The sequence below is a fragment of the Rhodnius prolixus genome, unplaced genomic scaffold (assembly GCF_049639745.1).
Source record: "Rhodnius prolixus isolate KJV_2025 unplaced genomic scaffold, Rpr scaffold_1, whole genome shotgun sequence".
NCBI lineage: Eukaryota > Metazoa > Arthropoda > Insecta > Hemiptera > Reduviidae > Rhodnius > Rhodnius prolixus.
The window spans coordinates 36,289,764-36,308,380 of record NW_027411581.1 but is presented as its reverse complement, the minus strand read 5'-3'; the positions used below and the strand labels follow the sequence as shown (position 1 = coordinate 36,308,380).

General features: G+C 34.0%; 1 protein-coding gene across 8 annotated transcripts in view; it reads right to left on the bottom strand.

Annotated features, from left to right (window-relative positions):
- Positions 1-18,617, bottom strand: part of LOC141448166 (dystrophin, isoforms A/C/F/G/H-like) — an 898,384-nt gene that overhangs the window by 838,276 nt on the left and 41,491 nt on the right. Inside the window, exon 1 of one of the 8 annotated variants that reach the window (XM_074116352.1) lies at positions 9,153-9,279. The exons of the other annotated variants lie outside the window; for them this stretch is intronic. Coding sequence (XP_073972453.1) covers positions 9,153-9,168 — 16 coding nt within the window. The 5' untranslated portion in view covers positions 9,169-9,279. Of the gene's footprint in view, positions 1-9,152; positions 9,280-18,617 lie in introns of those variants that run through there. 8 annotated transcript variants of the gene reach the window in all.

The window sequence follows — 18,617 nt, the reverse complement described above, 5'->3', positions numbered from 1 at the left end:
TAACACTAAGATAACTAATCCAATTGGAGGAAATGAACATCCGAACGAAGAAACTTTAGATACGCACAAAAATAAAGTGCAGTCGCATAATAATTTTTTGAAATCAAAATATAAAACGGATTACTTTAAAAAAATCATTAAAAGATTCGTACAAGGTCGATGATAACGGATTATATGTTGTCAATCTAGAGGTCAACAAAGGTAATCTGGGTAAAATTCATCGAAAAATGGTAATTCAGGGCATCGTAGAGCCGATATTTTGGACACAGCAATAGCGGGCAAGAACAGAATGAAGAAAATTTGGGAATTTTATCTTTTATAGAAAAAGAGAAAAAAATTGTCAAAGTTGGATGTTTTTTAACTTAACGGTTTTTCGTGCAGTTTTTGACGATGTCCCACCGGAAAGTTTTAATTAAACTCACAAATGTTCGGAGACTAACCCGCGAAATAATAGTAGGCAATAATGCAATAACCCAAAAAGTTTCCATTTGTGTTATCAATAGACAGAATCTGCCCAACTATGTCTCAATATGTGGAGTAGGATGTAAAGTAGAAACAGACTTTCCTCCCTTGAGACAGTGTAGGAACTGTTTGAGATTCCGGCATTCCGTAGAACAATATCGCAGTAAAACATGCTGTGACCATTGACTGGGAAAATATCTAAGTGAATAACCAGCTGTAGAGGCGGTGATACCAATTTGCGCCCAATACGGGGATGAACATACTCGTATATCGATTTTCAAAGATTGTGCTACTGAAATAGCACGTTTTAATCAACTTGAAAATAAATTCCTAAACAAAAATACATTCCCAACAGTGATTAAAAATAAAATTGAGTCGCTGTCAAACCAATAAAACTTCCTTGAACTCCCGGAGCCTATCTGTACAAAAAAAAAAGGTGATACCTAACACAAACCAGGTGCATACTAAAAAACAAAATTTGTAGCAATCCAAGCTACTTCTAAAGAATTGTCGGGATATTCAAAAACTAAAGTCGGTTAAGAGAAAATAACGACAAAACATTTGCAATATTAACGGATAAGTACAGACAGACCGACAAAGATAAAACCCAAGGCAAAGAGGAAGAAATGAATGGTAAACAAGTAGAGTATGTAATAAAACTCAATATATAAAATAAAAAATGTTCATTTTAACAAAAAGGAAATAACATTTTCTCTCATCTCAAAATAGAAAATGTTTTCACTTATAAAGATGCATAAAGCCGATGCAATCACCGAGTAAAAGTCCCAATAATTCTCATTGTATTGACAACGCCCATAGATACCAGCGGCGGCACATCACTAGCTCAAAGAGCTTTTTATTAACAAACGTGGATCCCAATATTTCAGTTTCAGTTAAAATTTCAGATAGTCCTCACGAATTGATATGATTTAATACCGTATGCTTACACATTTTGCAGAATCAGGCAAAATAATATTACTACAAATTTTGAATGATATCTGGATGAAGCATATAAGAGTAGAACAGTGGAGCAATTAAATAGTTGCATCCTTGTTAAAGCCAGGAAAAGTCGCTGAAAAGTATCAATAGCTCTGTCCTCATGCCATTTGAGAGGCTAATTAAATAAACGAGACTGAAATGGTGAAGCATATAAGAGTAGAACAGTGGAGCAATTAAATAGTTGCATCCTTGTTAAAGCCAGGAAAAGTCGCTGAAAAGTATCAATAGCTCTGTCCTCATGCCATTTGAGAGGCTAATTAAATAAACGAGACTGAAATGGTGAAGCATATAAGAGTAGAACAGTGGAGCAATTAAATAATTGCATCCTTGTTAAAGCCAGGAAAAGTCGCTGAAAAGTATCAATAGCTCTGTCCTCATGCCATTTGAGAGGCTAATTAAATAAACGAGACTGAAATGGTGGATAGAATCAAAAGGTGCCCGTATTCTAAAACAGTTTCAGGAAAAAACGTAGCATACTGAACGCTTCATCCAATTTCGCTGTGGACGTATACAGGTTACAATTTAGATCATTTGTTTGTGGAGATACTTGAATGAATGGCCTTCATAACGGAAAGGGAAATAACTATGGTTTTCTTTTGGGTCAGAGGGTATTACGGTGAAAAAGACAACAAACTTGTGTATATATTAGCTAAAGAAGATAAGAAATCAGAAGGGGATATCAGGTTAATTCCCTCTGAATTACAAGCACGGCACTTAAAATATGGCAAGCAGAATATGAACTGACTTAAAAAGGGAAATTGTATAAAACGATGGTTACTAGTTTGCCCAAACAACCATGGTTCAAAGCCCTAGGGCTGAGTAAATATACAGTTAATATAATAAACAACAACTGAGACCAAATCATGCCGTCTGCGGGTCAGAACTACTCCAAATTTTGGTGCGTACAATAATGAAGAAGACCAGACACATTTTATAATGGAATGCTAGAAATTTAATGACAAAATATATCAAGTTCTTTAGTACACTCCTTAACAAAAACTTACAGTTTTAAAAGTTAAGTATAAGGGTTGATTAAACGCCAAAAGGTACACAAATCAGCAGTTGCCAACATTTCATTAATACTTCATTGATATAATTTAAGTAATTTTACTGCATTACCTTTTCCTTCACATTTTTTAGAATTTATTAGATGTCACAGACCCTTATGCTGGCCAGTTCATTCATAATATTTTTTTATTATAATTATGATAAAATGAGTGATGAATTATTCTGAGTAGTCACATATACATGCATGTTAAAGTAGAAAAAAACAAAGTTAGAGTCGGCCACTTTTTAAATTTCAATCACGGAGGATTCAAAACAATATTTCAGTCTTAAATTCGTCTTACCGAAATATTCGTGAGCACAAATAACATACATTTAATAACAAGTAGATTATTCAACAATATTTACTCATTTCTCAATTGTAATTTAATTTAGTCCCCCTAATTTTACTTATGGTAAAATACTGGAATAATTAGCTGTCCTAAAAATATGCATATCTTTATTTTCTTTATTTTATATTACATATATATAACATTGTGGGAAGAACACCTAGATTGAGAATGTAATTGAAGAAAACTATATTATTTGCGATAAAGCCAGATTATTTATTACTTATTATTACAAACGTTTGACTACAACATAAAATAACAATTACTTTAATCGAAGAATGAACTTAAACCAATGATTTTTATTTAAAAATAAAAATAAATGCATAAAATCATTGATGTAAAAAAAGTTTATGAATTTTTTAGCCTCTTATTTTTTTATATTTTTTATAACGTTTTCTTTTTCACCTGTGATTAATAGTTTGATTATTATAGATAAATAGATATTACAGTCAATCTAAGTTAAATGGTGTGCTACTTGAGTAAATATTTTGTAGACGAAAATGGCCAGCATAAGGGTCTGTGACATCTAATAAATTCTAAAAAATGTGAAGGAAAAGGTAATGCAGTAAAATTACTTAAATTATATCAATGAAGTATTAATGAAATGTTGGCAACTGCTGATTTGTGTACCTTTTGGCGTTTAATCAACCCTTATACTTAACTTTTAAAACTGTAAGTTTTTGTTAAGGAGATTTTTGTACCTTTTGGATAGATTTTCCTTTTTGTCTATTTGCAAAGTTACGTCTGCTTTACAGATTTTTTAAAATTTGGAATAAGCTATTCTATCATTATAACCTGATAAGGTGTTAAATCGGAACCGTAACTACCACTGGAGAGATCTTTTTAAAGAATGATTATAGTTGCGGTCCCCAAACCATCCTCAATAACCATTTTTTGGAGAAAGCGTTTTGAATAAAATAGGAAGGTATTTGTACGTAAATAGCAAAATTAAACTGCGATTTCAGTACTTCCTTTTAAGAGGAGCAAGAAAAATAAACTGCGATTACAGTACTTCTCCCTAAAAGGCAAAGATTTTGAATCGAACGACAATTCATTGATGTAAATCGGTTCACTCATTGATAATTTTAACGATTGCAGTACTTCCTCTTAGTAGGTGTAAGAGCATGATGGCACTTCACAGCCACGTAGAGGAGCTTTAACCACTTTATTTGAGCTAAATTTTATCAAAATCGGACTAAGCTTTGTAGAAATATTGGTAATAATAGTTTTAGAAAGGGCCTTATTTGGGTGGGGCGAACTCCCCTCCTTATGAGGCATAGCGTCGAGACTTTTAAAGTACAAATCTGTACAAAATTTCGATTCGAATGACACTTCATTCATGAAAATCGGTTCACGTGTCAATAATTTGAAACGATTGCTATACTTCCCCTTAACAAGTGTAAGAGCAGATCGTCGCTTTATTGTTAGGTAGGGGAGCCCTAACCCTATCATCCTACCAAATTTTATCAAAATCGGGCCAAGATTTACAGAGTTATTAGTAATAATAATTTTGGAGGGGGCCTTACATAAAGGGGGCTAACTCCTCTCCCATTCGATGCACAGGGCCGAGACCCCCAAAAGGCACATCTACATAAAATTCCCAATCGAATGACACCTCATTCATGAAAATCGGTTCACGCGTTTAGGCGCTACGTTGTTTACAAAAAAGGTAACAACAAGAACAAGAAGAAGAAGAAGAACAAGAACAAGAACATTTTTTGAAAAAGCGGTTTTTGCTCATTTTCGGCAACTTTTTTCTCGAAACCTATTAGATCTGGGTGGTTGCAAAAAAATTACAGTTATGAAGGAGGGTTTGGAGTAAGATTTAAAGAAAATTTGGGAATTTTATCTTTTATAGAAAAAGAGAAAAAAATTGTCAAAGTTGGGTGTTTTTCAACGTTACGCTTTTTCGTGCAGTTTTTGATGGTCAACCCTTATACAACTGTCCTACCGGACAGTTTTAATTATACAAAATATTTAGAGGCCCCTTTCTGTTATGAAGAAACAATATTTTCTAATAATCCTTGAGTGTTGGCCGAGCTGATAGAACTGACCAAACAGTGTACTTGTGATTAAAGTTAGATTGCTGTAAATATGAAAGATGAGCGAATGAGTTAGGTTTAGGTGTACCGGGTTTGGTTGGAATATCCAGTGCACTATCTCACATCTTGCATGTAATTCTTGTATATATTGTACATTACTTTTAAGGTTTATTTTTTAGGTTAAGTACAAAGAGGTCAGGGAATATCGAGTACTCCACTCCATGGGCCGAGTACTCAAAAATGAAGGTTGGTACGCTAGCCTGATATGAAAGTATCGCGTTAGGTTTGTAGTTTTTTTTTCCTTTTTTTTGGCATTGGCCTTCGCCATACAGCCAGCATCGTCTAGGTGCTTATCACTAGAATATCACTCACTCTCCATACTTACTTATAAATACATTCACTTCACACATTCATCCCTCTACTATATACAACTATTTACATAAACTACGGCTAATGGATGGATCAGTACTCGGTGCTCCTGCCATCCTTATAGCTTAACCGAAATTAAAATCACGTAATCCTTCTGTAATCATTTCTTCCATTCATTCTAATCGGCTATAACTTTTAAATACATTCATATTTCTTTGCTAGCTCTGCTTTAGACTTAAGCACATAGATGTTGGTGGAGAATATTATGTCTTCGTAGCAAAATGGTGCATCTAAATACCTGTATATGTCGTCAAACATTCGCTTCCTTTCCACCATATAACGTGGACATATCATTATTATATCACGTTATGTGGCGGAAAGGTTTGTAGTTATTTGTGCGAATCTATTTACTTGTGTGTTTGTATTTATTTGTATGAGTGGGCTAGGTTAGATTTGTAAATGAAAGGACCGGTCGGTTCCATCAGTCTGGCGTCACATGAGTAATTATGGTTGTATGATGGATATTACGTCAATACCAAGGAAACAAAAGGGGAAAAATATTTATTTAAGATATTTTTTTCAAAATATGCGAGTATATGTGGAAAAAGAGAAAGAGGAGAACAAAATAGGTGAAGCAAGGCTTCCTCAAGCAAGGATGTTAAGAGCGAAAAAGTCGTCAAGAGTTAGGCAGTTCTCCTCAAGTTTTACCAGTTGAAAACATTCATTGGTTTTATAAGCACTCAGTTGTTTAAAGGAGTTTGTTTTCAAAGGTTAGCTAGGTTGCATATGTTTCGTTACTAGTTCAACACAATTGACGTTAAGAAACTCGTATCATAAGAGAACATTCCTTTTGGATGGTTCGTGATTATTGTTATTTTTTTAAAAAAAAAAACGCTTATATGTATTTTAGTCAGATTGAGCTGTATTTTTTTGAAGTTGAATAAAGCAGTGATTTGTGAAGTTATTTCAAAAGCCTTCTTTATCAAATCCTACATATATATACATATAATAATGAGGGCGTATGAGATATATTATGAGTAAGTAGATTAAAGAGGAATGTGTTAGAAGATTGGTACTGTAATAAGGAACACAGGGTACCCAGTGCGATGAATCATTGAATAGAAGAGCCCTGTGTTGGAGAATGGAGGGTCTCTCTCAACATCTTCTATCAAACCACCAGGGGCTAGCATATTATCTGCCCCCACTACAAACTAACCCTCAGATAGTACATTCCCCTTATTGAGGAGATTTCAGTTCAAACATTTCCAGCATTCATCGCGTCCAAATCGCTGTAAAAACATGGCAATCAAACACGCAATTTCAAAAAAAAAAAAAAAAAAAAAATTAGGGCAGACCGCAGTTTGAAGTAACTGCATGCGGCTCTTTTATCCAAATTTTGTGGCTCTTCAGCCTATCTAAAATAAATTGTATATTTCAATTTTATTGAAACAAATGAAAATTTTATTTATTAAAGTAAAGATATTTTTTCAAAAAGATTTTTCAATGTGATAGGTTAGAAATTGAATAGAATTATATTAAAATACAGTACGTATTATATAGGACTGCCGCCATTTTCATTCAAACACAGGTTTAGTTATTATTTATTTGTTTATATACTTTGCAATATGTGAAAATAAATATATAAAACATTTAAATGTTATTGAATATCATAAAATAATAATTTGTGAATACAAATGATCTACAGAGGTTTTTACACTCTATCATCCATGCGGCTCTTGGTAAGATTTATTAAAATTATTTAAGGGGAAATGGCTCTCTACTTAAAATAGGTTGCCGACCCCTGGGTTAGGCGGAAGTGCCATTTTGCAGGATAAATTTTATGGATTTAACGATAAAAAAAAAATCATTGTGTAAATTACGGTAAGAAAAAGACTGATGTGTACCATCAGACATCTTAATTTTCAGGAACAATATAACTATTATAGAAGAATTATTGCCATTTTACACACTTGTTAAATAAATAAATATTCCCATGCTTTTGGAAAAAGAGAAATATCCAGCAACCCACTAGTTGTCAGGATATGCACAAATCTGTACCGAGTCTCTTCTGGCAATAACTAAACCCTGACTTCCTTCTAAGTGAAAAGTGTTTTAAAAATTCCAATTAAAACGCGGCATATTCATATTTGTAATTCATTTATTTAAAAGAAAAAAAATTGTTTAATTTACGCATAATTCTTGAAAAATTGTAGACGAAGATATTAAGTCTATATAACACCTTAGCAACCACATCGCATCTATTTTTTATTTGAATTATCTCATAGAGCTACACGGTAATTTGACAGCATTTGACTTAATTTAGTAATGTAGATGCATAATTTAAGACAGATATAAACTACATGGATTTGCGTACAGCTGGCGCTGTCTTCTTTGTTTTTTTTTTTTTTTGGCGCATCAACAGCTGAAGTTATTAGCGCCCGGAGCTTTTTCCAGTGCATTGCCGGCCTCCGGACAGTGTTCTCTCGTTACAGACAACACTGTCCATCACCGGACAGTGAGCTGTAAGAAGCTCCTAGGAAGAGAAAATCTAAGGGTCAGCTGCTGGATTCGAACCCGGGACCTCCGCGTGGGAGTCCAGTATGCTAACCTCATAGCTAATCCCTTCCCTTGTCTTCTTTGTTATTTACCTTTTTCTTGATTTAAATTAAAATAGAAATTAAAGTAGGAGTGTGAAATAATATTAGAATGTACAAGTCTTTGAATGAACGTCCGAAAATGACCGATACATGACGGGGGGGGGGAAATGATGGAATATGATTTTTTGAAGATATTGGATGATGTAGGTAACAATGATTTTTAACAGGACTAGCGACCCAAACACTATGATTAATATAATTTGGTTGATGTTTACATCTGCCAAGGTCAGTTTCGAAGATAGAACACATTGTATTTCATTATCATTTAAAATAAGTGAATGCCTGATAATTATTGTATTAACATATCCGCCACTGATGGAAGCTAGCTCTGTCAAAAATATATATATATTTATATTTTATATTATAAAAAGGCAATTTTAGAATATTTTTAGAAGATTAAAATATAAATTTAAATTTCACTTCACTCATTGAGAACTCTGAAATGCGAAAGAAAAAAAAAATAACGTCACATTTTGCAAATATCAGCAAAAATTCTTGGTTAAATTACTAGGAAAGCAAATACCGGTAAATATAATTTGATTAGATGGCCGACAATTAAAACAAAAATATGTAACGATTTATAAATTAAATTAAAAATTAATTAAAAAAAAGATGACAAATTCTAAAAATAAATATTCAAAATTTAAAAACCGGAAATAATTAATTAGCAAATCAATGATGAAATAAGACGCAAATCTACGAATGGTACACCTGTAGTCTTCTCTATTTTTCAATTTTATTTTTGATAATAAATCAGCTAATAATACTTAATTTTAATTAATGATAAGTAGAATGAAACTTCCGTTAAGGTGTATATTCCAAGAATGAAACTCTCTTTTTTCCATTTTTGAACATCGAAATATAACAAATTTTTGCAAAAACATATAAATGGATGAATAATTCTATGGTTAAAAATGAGAAACCATTATGTTGACCGTATTTTTTAATTATGGTTATTTTTATACATTAAAATAAAAATTTATATTAATTTAAGGCAATTTTTTAAAGAAATTAAAGCTTTTTAAACTTAGGTAATTAAAAAGAACAAAAAATTTAAAATGTAAAGAATGTGAACGCAAACTTCTTAGCCTATTTTCGGCTCTTATCTCCAATGATAAGAATTCAAGTGACCCTAATTTTGTATTATTTATTTTACCTTATCAAGACAAAAAAAAAAAAAAAGTGCAAATACATAAACCTTTGAAAACACCTTCAAAATGTTTACTTACACAAATCATCATCCATGGTCCAATTATGCAGGTTTGGCAAAACATTCACAGCCACGATTACAAGACAAATTTAACACCACATACACCCTAGTACCTATGTTCACCTCGCATAGGTCAGTGCGTTACTGAAGGACCGGCAGTACACGCTGATCTTATGCCAACGACATCTGCCGGCTAGTTAGTACACTAAAACTTGTGGGGAAAAATTAATTATTTCTCTGCTTATCTCTTCACGCTTTTCTTGCATCTATAATGTGTGTACATCTTTCATTTAAGAATTTTGTAAAAACAGTTTTAAGAAATTGTAAACACGAAAAATAGTAGCAAGAGACAGTCGTGAGTTTTGAAGTCAGTGATTGGGTAGGTGGTTTTGGTTAATTTAATTGTTACAACAATCAACCAATTACTGGGTTTGCAATAAACCTATCACAAAACGAAAATTAGAATGATACGTACGTTGTCTATTCGGAAATTATAAGTCAGTTAATCCACCTTAAGTAAACAAATGTATTTATCTAATCTGCTTTAGAAATAAGCTTTGAGATGTGGGGAAACAGAGACCATTCCTTTTTTTTTGAAGTTAAATTGACTTCGGATTGGCAATGCAGTGTTAATTGATTGACCCTAGCAAAATGTTCCAACTAATGTTGTAGAAATGGGGTGTGTATCGTGTTCAAAACAACTCTTTGAAGCCGTATGTGAGAGAAATCAATCACAAGAAGTCACTAAAGTGGTATTTCCGTTTGAAGGATCACTTCCTCCAGACCCATGGACGAACCCAATGGACAGGGTGTTCATTTTAAGACGGCTCAAATGCATTTCATGCTTAAATGGTTGATCTGAGCGAAAAATGGTAGAGGAAAAATTTGTTGCCCGTCACCTCTAGTTTCAGAATATGTGACTTGATTTTAGATTCCTGCCCGCATACGCGGCTGACGCGCGACCAAAAGTAAGGGTTCGCAGTTGACCCCCATTTTCATATACACAGTTTTAAAGAGTATAAAAAGTTATGAAAGAAACCGGAAACCGCTATTCGATCTTTTCAAAATTAAAGGTGCTAGGCCATTTCAAAATCTGGTATTTATTAATCATATTTCAACTTTTTAACTTGTTATCAAAGAGAAAGAAGAGCACGCGATAGGTCATTTTTATGTATTTTTTCATCCCCTTTCAACTAAAAATATTGCCAAGGCAGTAAAGCTAGTATTTTTCTTAATATCCGGAACTAAGTCGTTTTCCGAGTGATTTTTCTAAGAAAAATCAAATGTTAAGAGCTTTAGTTGTTCTTAAGCATACACAAAATGGCTAAAAATTAATTTTACATCTGTTACAAACAACAAGGTTTATGAATTATTTGGTAATTTTGGGAGAGTTGCGTTTAATTACCAACAAAATTGGAAACCTCCCGCCACATATACTTATAGTTATAAGTGATCAATATCTTTCATGTAAAGGATCAAACTTATTCCTTAATTTATCAAATAATGCACTTTACTCAACTTGTGAAGCATGTACTGTGCCTTCAAAGGTGCTTCCTCAGATACAGAGAGCAGTTGATAACCTCCTGGCTAACCTGGCTTGCGAGCCAGAGGAGGCACCTTTAATTTTGAAAATATCGAATAGCGGTTTCCGGTTTCTTTCATAACTTTTTATAGTCTTTAAAACTGTGTATATGAAAATTGAGGTCAACTGCAAACCCTCACTTTTGGTCGCGCGTCTGTCGCGTATGCTGGCAGGAATCTAAAATCAAGTCACATATTCTGAAACTAGAGGAGATGGACAACAAATTTTTCCTCTACCATTTTTTGCTCAGATTAATAGACAAGTGTGTTCAGGGTTCTGTATTTTCAGGCCCTTCTATTGGGACACTTTTTTTATTTTCACTTACACCATCATTTTATGTGTGCCAGAAAGACCAGCTGAATGGAAACATGAGTAGGCGTGTATCTGATGTAGCGCATAGATTGGCAACCGGCGCTTTCAGACACCTACTTTTTCATTTATTTGATTTCTATAGAATTTATTTTTACTTTCTCTGAATACTGATTTTGACTCCATAAGAGAAAATATAGCAAACATGCAGATTTAAAATGTTCAGTTGGCACAGGAAATTAGGCCCAGATGGACAAGCTGATAAGTCAAAAACGGAAGGAGTCCCACGTGCCTACGGATTCCCAAAAATACACAAAACCTTCTTGCCCTTATTGGTACGTTTGTAGGCGGCAACCCTTCTAAAAAACTTATTGAATTCCTATGATGTTTTCTTAATTGTGCTTACATTACATATGGACAATCAAAACTCCTTTAAGTTCATAAAAATAAGATCTGCGAATCCCTATCAACCACATAATGACTTCGCTGGACGTCATATCATACTCGCAATAACGTACCACTTCACGAAGCCCCCCTTCTCCTATTAAAAAAGACTCTAACCAAACTCCACACCATACTACTTACAGGATATTTCCCTCTATTCAATCAGACATCTTAACGAGGGAAATAGAATGATAAGCGAAGTGAATGGGAGAATAATGTCTGCAAACCGAGCTTACTTCGCTAACATGAAATTGTTTAAGACCTGTCCTATCTGTCCAGAACCTCGAAGATAAGGCTTTATAGAACCTTAATCAGGCCGGTTCTTACATACGGTGCTGAAACATGATAGATAGTCTCAATGTTTTTTAACGTAAGATCTTAAGGAGGATTTATGCTCCAGTTTGCGACACGACTTCTTGCACATGGAGACCCAGAAAAAACTGTGAGCTTTATGCTCTATATGGGGCTGAGAATGTGGTCCGTTTCATCAAGGCTCGACGATTGGAATGGTTAGGCCATATTGCAAGAATGCCAGAAGACAGGATGCCGAGCAGACTGCTGCGTGGTACCGTAATAGGCATGAAGAAGAGAGTTGGCCGACCGCGAAGACGTTGGCTTGATGATGTTGAGGAGGACTTGAGAGTCCTTGGAGTGTCAGGATGGAGGACAAAAACAGCCAATAGAGATGTCTGAAGTCGCATTATTAAGGAAGCCAAGGCCCACCCCGGGCTATAGAGCTGCGTAGTAGTAGTAGTAGTATTCAATCAGACATAGCTTTTACCAATTACTTCTCAATCATGTCCGTTTTATCAACAAACTGATGATCTTGCAATGGACAATTAATAATCATCGGTGATTGCTAACACTCTGATGAACGGCTTAATTGATGCTATCCTTAATTCTCTCCCGAACTCTATTTCCTTTATCTTTAAACACATTGTCGTTTCATTCCTTACTGTCAATGACAAACAAGACCATATCTCTACCATTTTCTAAACGTTATTCACACATCATTAGCGCTTCAATTTATAGTGAAAACATGTTATTAGAGAAACAGGTTTACTCATCACATTGGCCACAATAACGAAACACGTAACTGGGACATTTTAATCCAACTTATTCTGGTCGAATACCTCATAATCTCTCAAGACAAACTTTTTCATCAAAACTTCAGCACTGTAAAGGTTTCCACATCACAACGCCCATCACGCTATCCGATCTCTGGTTTCACCAAGAGAAATCAATGGCAAGCTTCTTAAAAACGACTATCCCTTTTAACTTATCCAAAATAAAAAAAACCTTCCGAAACATGGGCACCACTACGCCTAGAATATCCTTCCTCTTTCGTCCATACAGCTTCCGATTATCCAATCACTTACCAATGAAAATTTTTAAGTCCAACAAAATCATTAATTTCAAGAAAATCTATCTCTTAAACCTACAGACTTTTGTCTTTTTTCCCCCATCAAAAAACTTGACAATTTTTTTTTCCAAATTCTAAGACACAACTGACTTTACAGACAAAACATGTCAGTTTACAAACGCGAACTTGCTATTAACAAATGTAAGTCTTGCTACATAGGAGAATTTTTAAAAAAAAAATACAATTTAAACGACATTATTGACCACAGCCTCTCGGCATATTTAAAAGATTATTGTAATGTTTGATACATGGGATAGACTTTATTTTTGTGAGTAATGTGTATATTTTGAAATAAAGTTATATCTAATCTTTAGACATTAACAAAAATGCAGGCATCACTGTCTTATCTATCCACGCCATCACTCCAAGACAGTCCTTCAATTTCAGCAATCCTTCCAACTTAACCATATAGCCCAACCGTGCGTCATACATATCAAAACAAATCTGTATAAATCCATCTCCATTCTAAAACTCCATCATCTTCAATATAGACTAAAACATTATCACATCAATATTCCATCTTCATCACATTCAATTTCAGTATGAATTTTTCCATTCTCCACACATTTACCAAATCATCTCTCCAATAATCATCTATGGCTATACATAACCCGGGGCACCCAGTACTACCCAAAGTACAGAGCACCATTATTACAAGTTTTTGTTTAAAAGACTTTGGTCACTGCTGAAAAATCCTTCTTCCTGGTTACAATAAAAACTTTCGTCTACCAATACAACCACAAACAATTTCTTCAATACAATAAATAATGAAGCACATGGCAATAGGCGCACATTGTACGAATTCTTAGAGTAAGGTCATGGAATAGAAGGGGAGATGCCATGGTTGCCAAGGGGATGAGAGTCTGGTTGCTATGGAGAACTTGGTCGCATGCTGTATGAGTTTGATACTTAACTTCCCTTTTAATAATATTACTCCTTTATGACGGAAAAGTAGGCAATTTCTCCTAGATATTTTCTTCCATCAATAAAATAGAACTCATTTTTTTAAAATTAAGGGAGTATAGTTCACAAACTTGTACTCCAATGATCAGAAAATGGATTTTATAATAAAAATTTCCTTAATGTTTGTTCAGAGCAATAAAAGAAGAATGAGAACATATGATCGTTTGAATAGTGAAATTGTTTGATTTTGCTCCCTTAAATAATCAGCTCTATTTAAGTTATTTAATAACTATTTAAAGGCGAAAAATAAGGCATTTGTCGAGGGAACGACTACCGAAAAGGGAAGAAAAATCAAATCCAGTTTTTTGATCTTTGAACATTTAACATCGTGTTAAGAAGGGTTGCTAGTGATTTTGCTACATAAAATAGCTGTAAATTAGTGAAGAATGAAATTACTGAAGATTTAAGCCTGGTCAAGATGTCAGCCAACAGCGGGGGCTTCGAGCCCCCGCCAACAACTAAAGAACCAGATAAGTACGAGTATAGTGTCAATCCTATGATTTTAAATAACATAGACGTAAACAAAGATATTAATATGAGTATGTAATATGTTATATTGGCGGAGCAATCGATTTCTACATTTGCTAAATCAAACCCAGCTAATTCTATTTGGCATGAAACATCTCGAGGTTGTAAAAGATCTCTCCTTAAATTGAAATTGAAGAATTTAGAGTTTGCGGGATACGAAACAGACGACATTTTAGCCACTAAATGTAATTCTCTCTTTTACATGAGTCGATTGCTGTACTATTTAAATGAGTTAAACGGGTAATTAAAAAACAAAAAGCAAAGCAATTTTGGAGAAAGTCTAAAAGAGAAAAATCTTATTTGAAAAGTCTCATGCCTTTCTCCTACTTCAATTCTCAAGGGTCAAACTTATTTAATGTTTCATACTCAATAATTTATAACTTACAAACCATTACTCACAGTTTGAGTTATGACCAGTTTACTTTTGTTTCTAAATTACTACTCTTGTTTCAAAACAGAATTCTTAAAAACTTTTTTGGCATTTGTAAATTAATTTTAGTGTTCCATCAGAACCAAAATTCAAACCCATTTCAAACCAATAATAAATGGATCCACGTGCACATTAAATAATCACAAACCGAGAAGCAGCTGATGATCGATCACGAATTGCCTTACGGAATAAATCTTACCTTAAAATAACACCGCAGTAAAGCTTAAGGAAGGAGTTCAAATAAGTAGTTAGAAAGGAAAATACAAAGAGGAACATATAGACAGGAAATAAGCAAAATTAGGAGCACTTTAAGAGGGGAGTTAGTTCGAATTAGATTACTTTAAATGGCAGATCTCGAGCCAGGAGAGGTTAATTTAATAGTACTTCAATTTATAGAGATTACAATACAGCCTCTGTTCGCCAAAGAGAAATTCCACACAACTGCACAATAAAATTGTTTTCAGTTGTAGATGGAATGTTTATTGAGTTTGAGTATTATTCAATTTATTGTTAGCCAAAGACGTACTCAAAAGGGTTTAGGGGTCGAGAGTTCATTTTGTGATAAACAATCGTGAATCAAATCACTCGGCGCTTAAAAATTATAAAAACCATATGTTGTGGTCAATAGGAACGACAATTAATGGACCCCACAAGTCCACAGCAATCAGTTGTGTCTCCTTGGAAACGAAGAGTCGCATTGTCTAGCGAAAGAAATTCCCAAAGTCGGGCACATAGATGATGCAAAAATAGCATAAACTTTCTAGTTCTATCTAAAAAAAAAAATGTACGATAAGATTTTTGCTGTGCAAAAATGGAATTAATTGTAGCAAGACTGGGACTTTGACAAATAATTTTTCCAAATGTCAGAAGCAGATTGGTAGCCAACTTACAAGCATACCCAACCACTTACCACACAGAAAATTAGGGAAGGGATTAGCTGAGTGGTAAGAAAATACTGGATTCCAACGTGGAGACCAACGGGTTCGAATCCAGTTGATGGCCCTTCGATTTATTTTCCTAGGAGCTTCTTACAGCTCAATCTCCGGTAATGGACAGTGGTTTGTAACGCAAGAATACTGTTCGGAGGCCGGAAGTGCACTGAAAAAAGCTCCGGGCGCCAATAACGACCCCCAATAACGCGCCATAAATACAACAAAATATATATAGGAAATTCGGTCAAAATTTGTTTCACATTCTATGGTCAGTTGACCATCAGGAATTCTTGTCTCCTTTTGGACTCACAGAGAGCGTCTTTAAGGCTGGAAACATAGTGGAGCGGCGGGCAAAGCGGCGATGATAGCTACTTCAGATCAAAGAGAGCGACGAGCAGCGAGCAAAGATTCGCATGCACATAGTGACGAGCTTAGTCGCGTTCTCCTTTTGACAAAACAAGATGGAGGAAATATTTTTATATGAAAATTCTTCGTTGAAACTTTGGTATTTGCAGCAGCTTAGTAGTAGGAGCTGCAGTGTACATGACATAAATAAGTCTAGAAATGAACTTGGTGAATTTCATCACTTGTACCAACAACTTCGGGAGCATCCTGGCAAGTTTCATGCGTATTTTCGAATGTCTATATCAACATTTGATTACATACTAGCCCCGTGTAACCCCATTAATCAAAATCAAATTTTATTGTTTTTGAGTAATACAGCTCATAACATGAGTTAGGCACAATATAGAAAAATTAACTATGTAGGTTATTAACTAAATACAAATCTGTGTAACCCCATTAATCCTAGCAGTTACTTTAAGATAAGAAAATCAAAATAAATAGAAATAAAATAGAAATGTATGCAGATAAAAAGAAATTAGTCAATTAAAAAAACACAATAATTTTATTAAATCACTACACCATGGTTTGTCGTAAATTAATGTTGTTCATCTGAAAAACTGGAGTAGTACGACGCTACAGAAGAAGGATTGGGAGAATTCGTTCTGATCAGAAGTAGTAGGACGTGAAAGTTAGCATTAAGGGATTGAGAACCAAATTAAATGTAGCAAAAATTACCTGAATTCTCCATTAACTACTAATTGTTAATTAATTTAAACTATTAATTATTAAAAACTATTGTAGCTTCACAAATACTATGGCCCCACAGAGGTTTCTTCAAACAAACTAAACCAATAATGTATCAATATCCATAACCTTTGAAAAATAACCTTTACAAATTGAAAAGCCTAAAGGGAAACTTGTAGCAGGGTGGATTTTGTCTGAATTCAAATCCCTAGTCAAATTTTATTATTCTAATCTAACGGAGAGTTGTTAAAAATTTGTTGAAAAAATTAATCTTAATTCATTAAGAACATTTACTGACTAGACATTGAAATAATTATCAAGAACTATTCAGTTTATACGCAAAAAGTGAACTTCATATCGTGAGGTATGTGGGAAATAAATTCACCTTCAGCGGACAACATATGTATACACAGACCAATTAATTAATTAAAAAATCCTTTTAAGGACTTAGGGGTACCTCCAAACGGATATTTCGTAAATAGTAAAGCAAAGTAATGCCTATTTTTTCAGACGAGGCTTTTCTTCCCACTAACAATTTAGGTGCCGTGGACGGAAGCGATTATTCAACAATTAGATTAAGTAAATTTCTTTGATTAACTTTTAAATAAAATCCAAGACCTAAGAACGGGAATTGAACCCAGTACCACCATAATACATATTAGCTTTACATGTCTCGCCTCTAACCGCTCGGCTATTACCTATTAATTAATTGCACACTATTTTTAACGTGTAACTACTAGATAAAGTAAAGTACCAATCAGTTTAATTGAACAATGAACTTAAAACTGACGATTTTTACTTCCTTCAACTGCGCTACACTTGCACTTAAATCATAACTATGTCAAAAATATAAACTAAAAAATCGGTATATGTTGGTATATGAATTTTTAATTTTTAACCTTAAAACCAGGAGAAAGTGAGTTAATTGTAAGGCTCCCGCAATCGAGTCGCTTCTTTCCCCGCAAATGGGGAGAAAGTTACACCATTTCAAAAAAATATAAAAGGATAATTCAACCATTCAACCTTCAATTCCAGTAAAACCGTGGTACAATCAATATACCGAAGGTAGACGATTCTACAGCACGATCTGCAGGCTAACATTCAATCATAATTATTCACCACATCATTTGGCGCGGATCGGAATTCAAATAAATTCTACATGTGCATGTGATTCCGAATCAATAGCTGACGCCAATCATCTGATCTTAGCCTGTGACAAATATAGCAGCGGCAAGGATCAGCTGTGGAAGGCAGTACTGAAGACAGACTGCCCTCTAACGGCCGATTATACTGACGCACCATACAGACAACATCTACTTAGAACTGTACAACTACATCCGAACCAATAACATAACCATATAACAGAAATAAATTAATTATAGTTCCTCTATAACATCTTGTGACCTCTCACACCCGTAATTAAGCGCAAGTACACAGTACCAATGGCTAATTTGCGTTGTACAATAAGGCCAAAAAATTAAAAACCTCAAAACATTTACATTTTTCATACATATATACATACAGAAGTATGTACAAATACATACGTACATATTGTATATACAATATAGTATAAAACAAGTGCATGAATAGTTTAATACCTCTTTTACAATCAATATAATTAAATAGGTGCTACACTTTACTGAAAAGATATTTTGTATTTGAAAATGGCCAACGTAAGTGTCTGTGACATCTACCTACTACATTTTAAAAAATATGATACTAGAAGTACTCGTATGAATGAAGAAGGTCCGATATGTTCACACCTTTATATTGATGTCCTAATG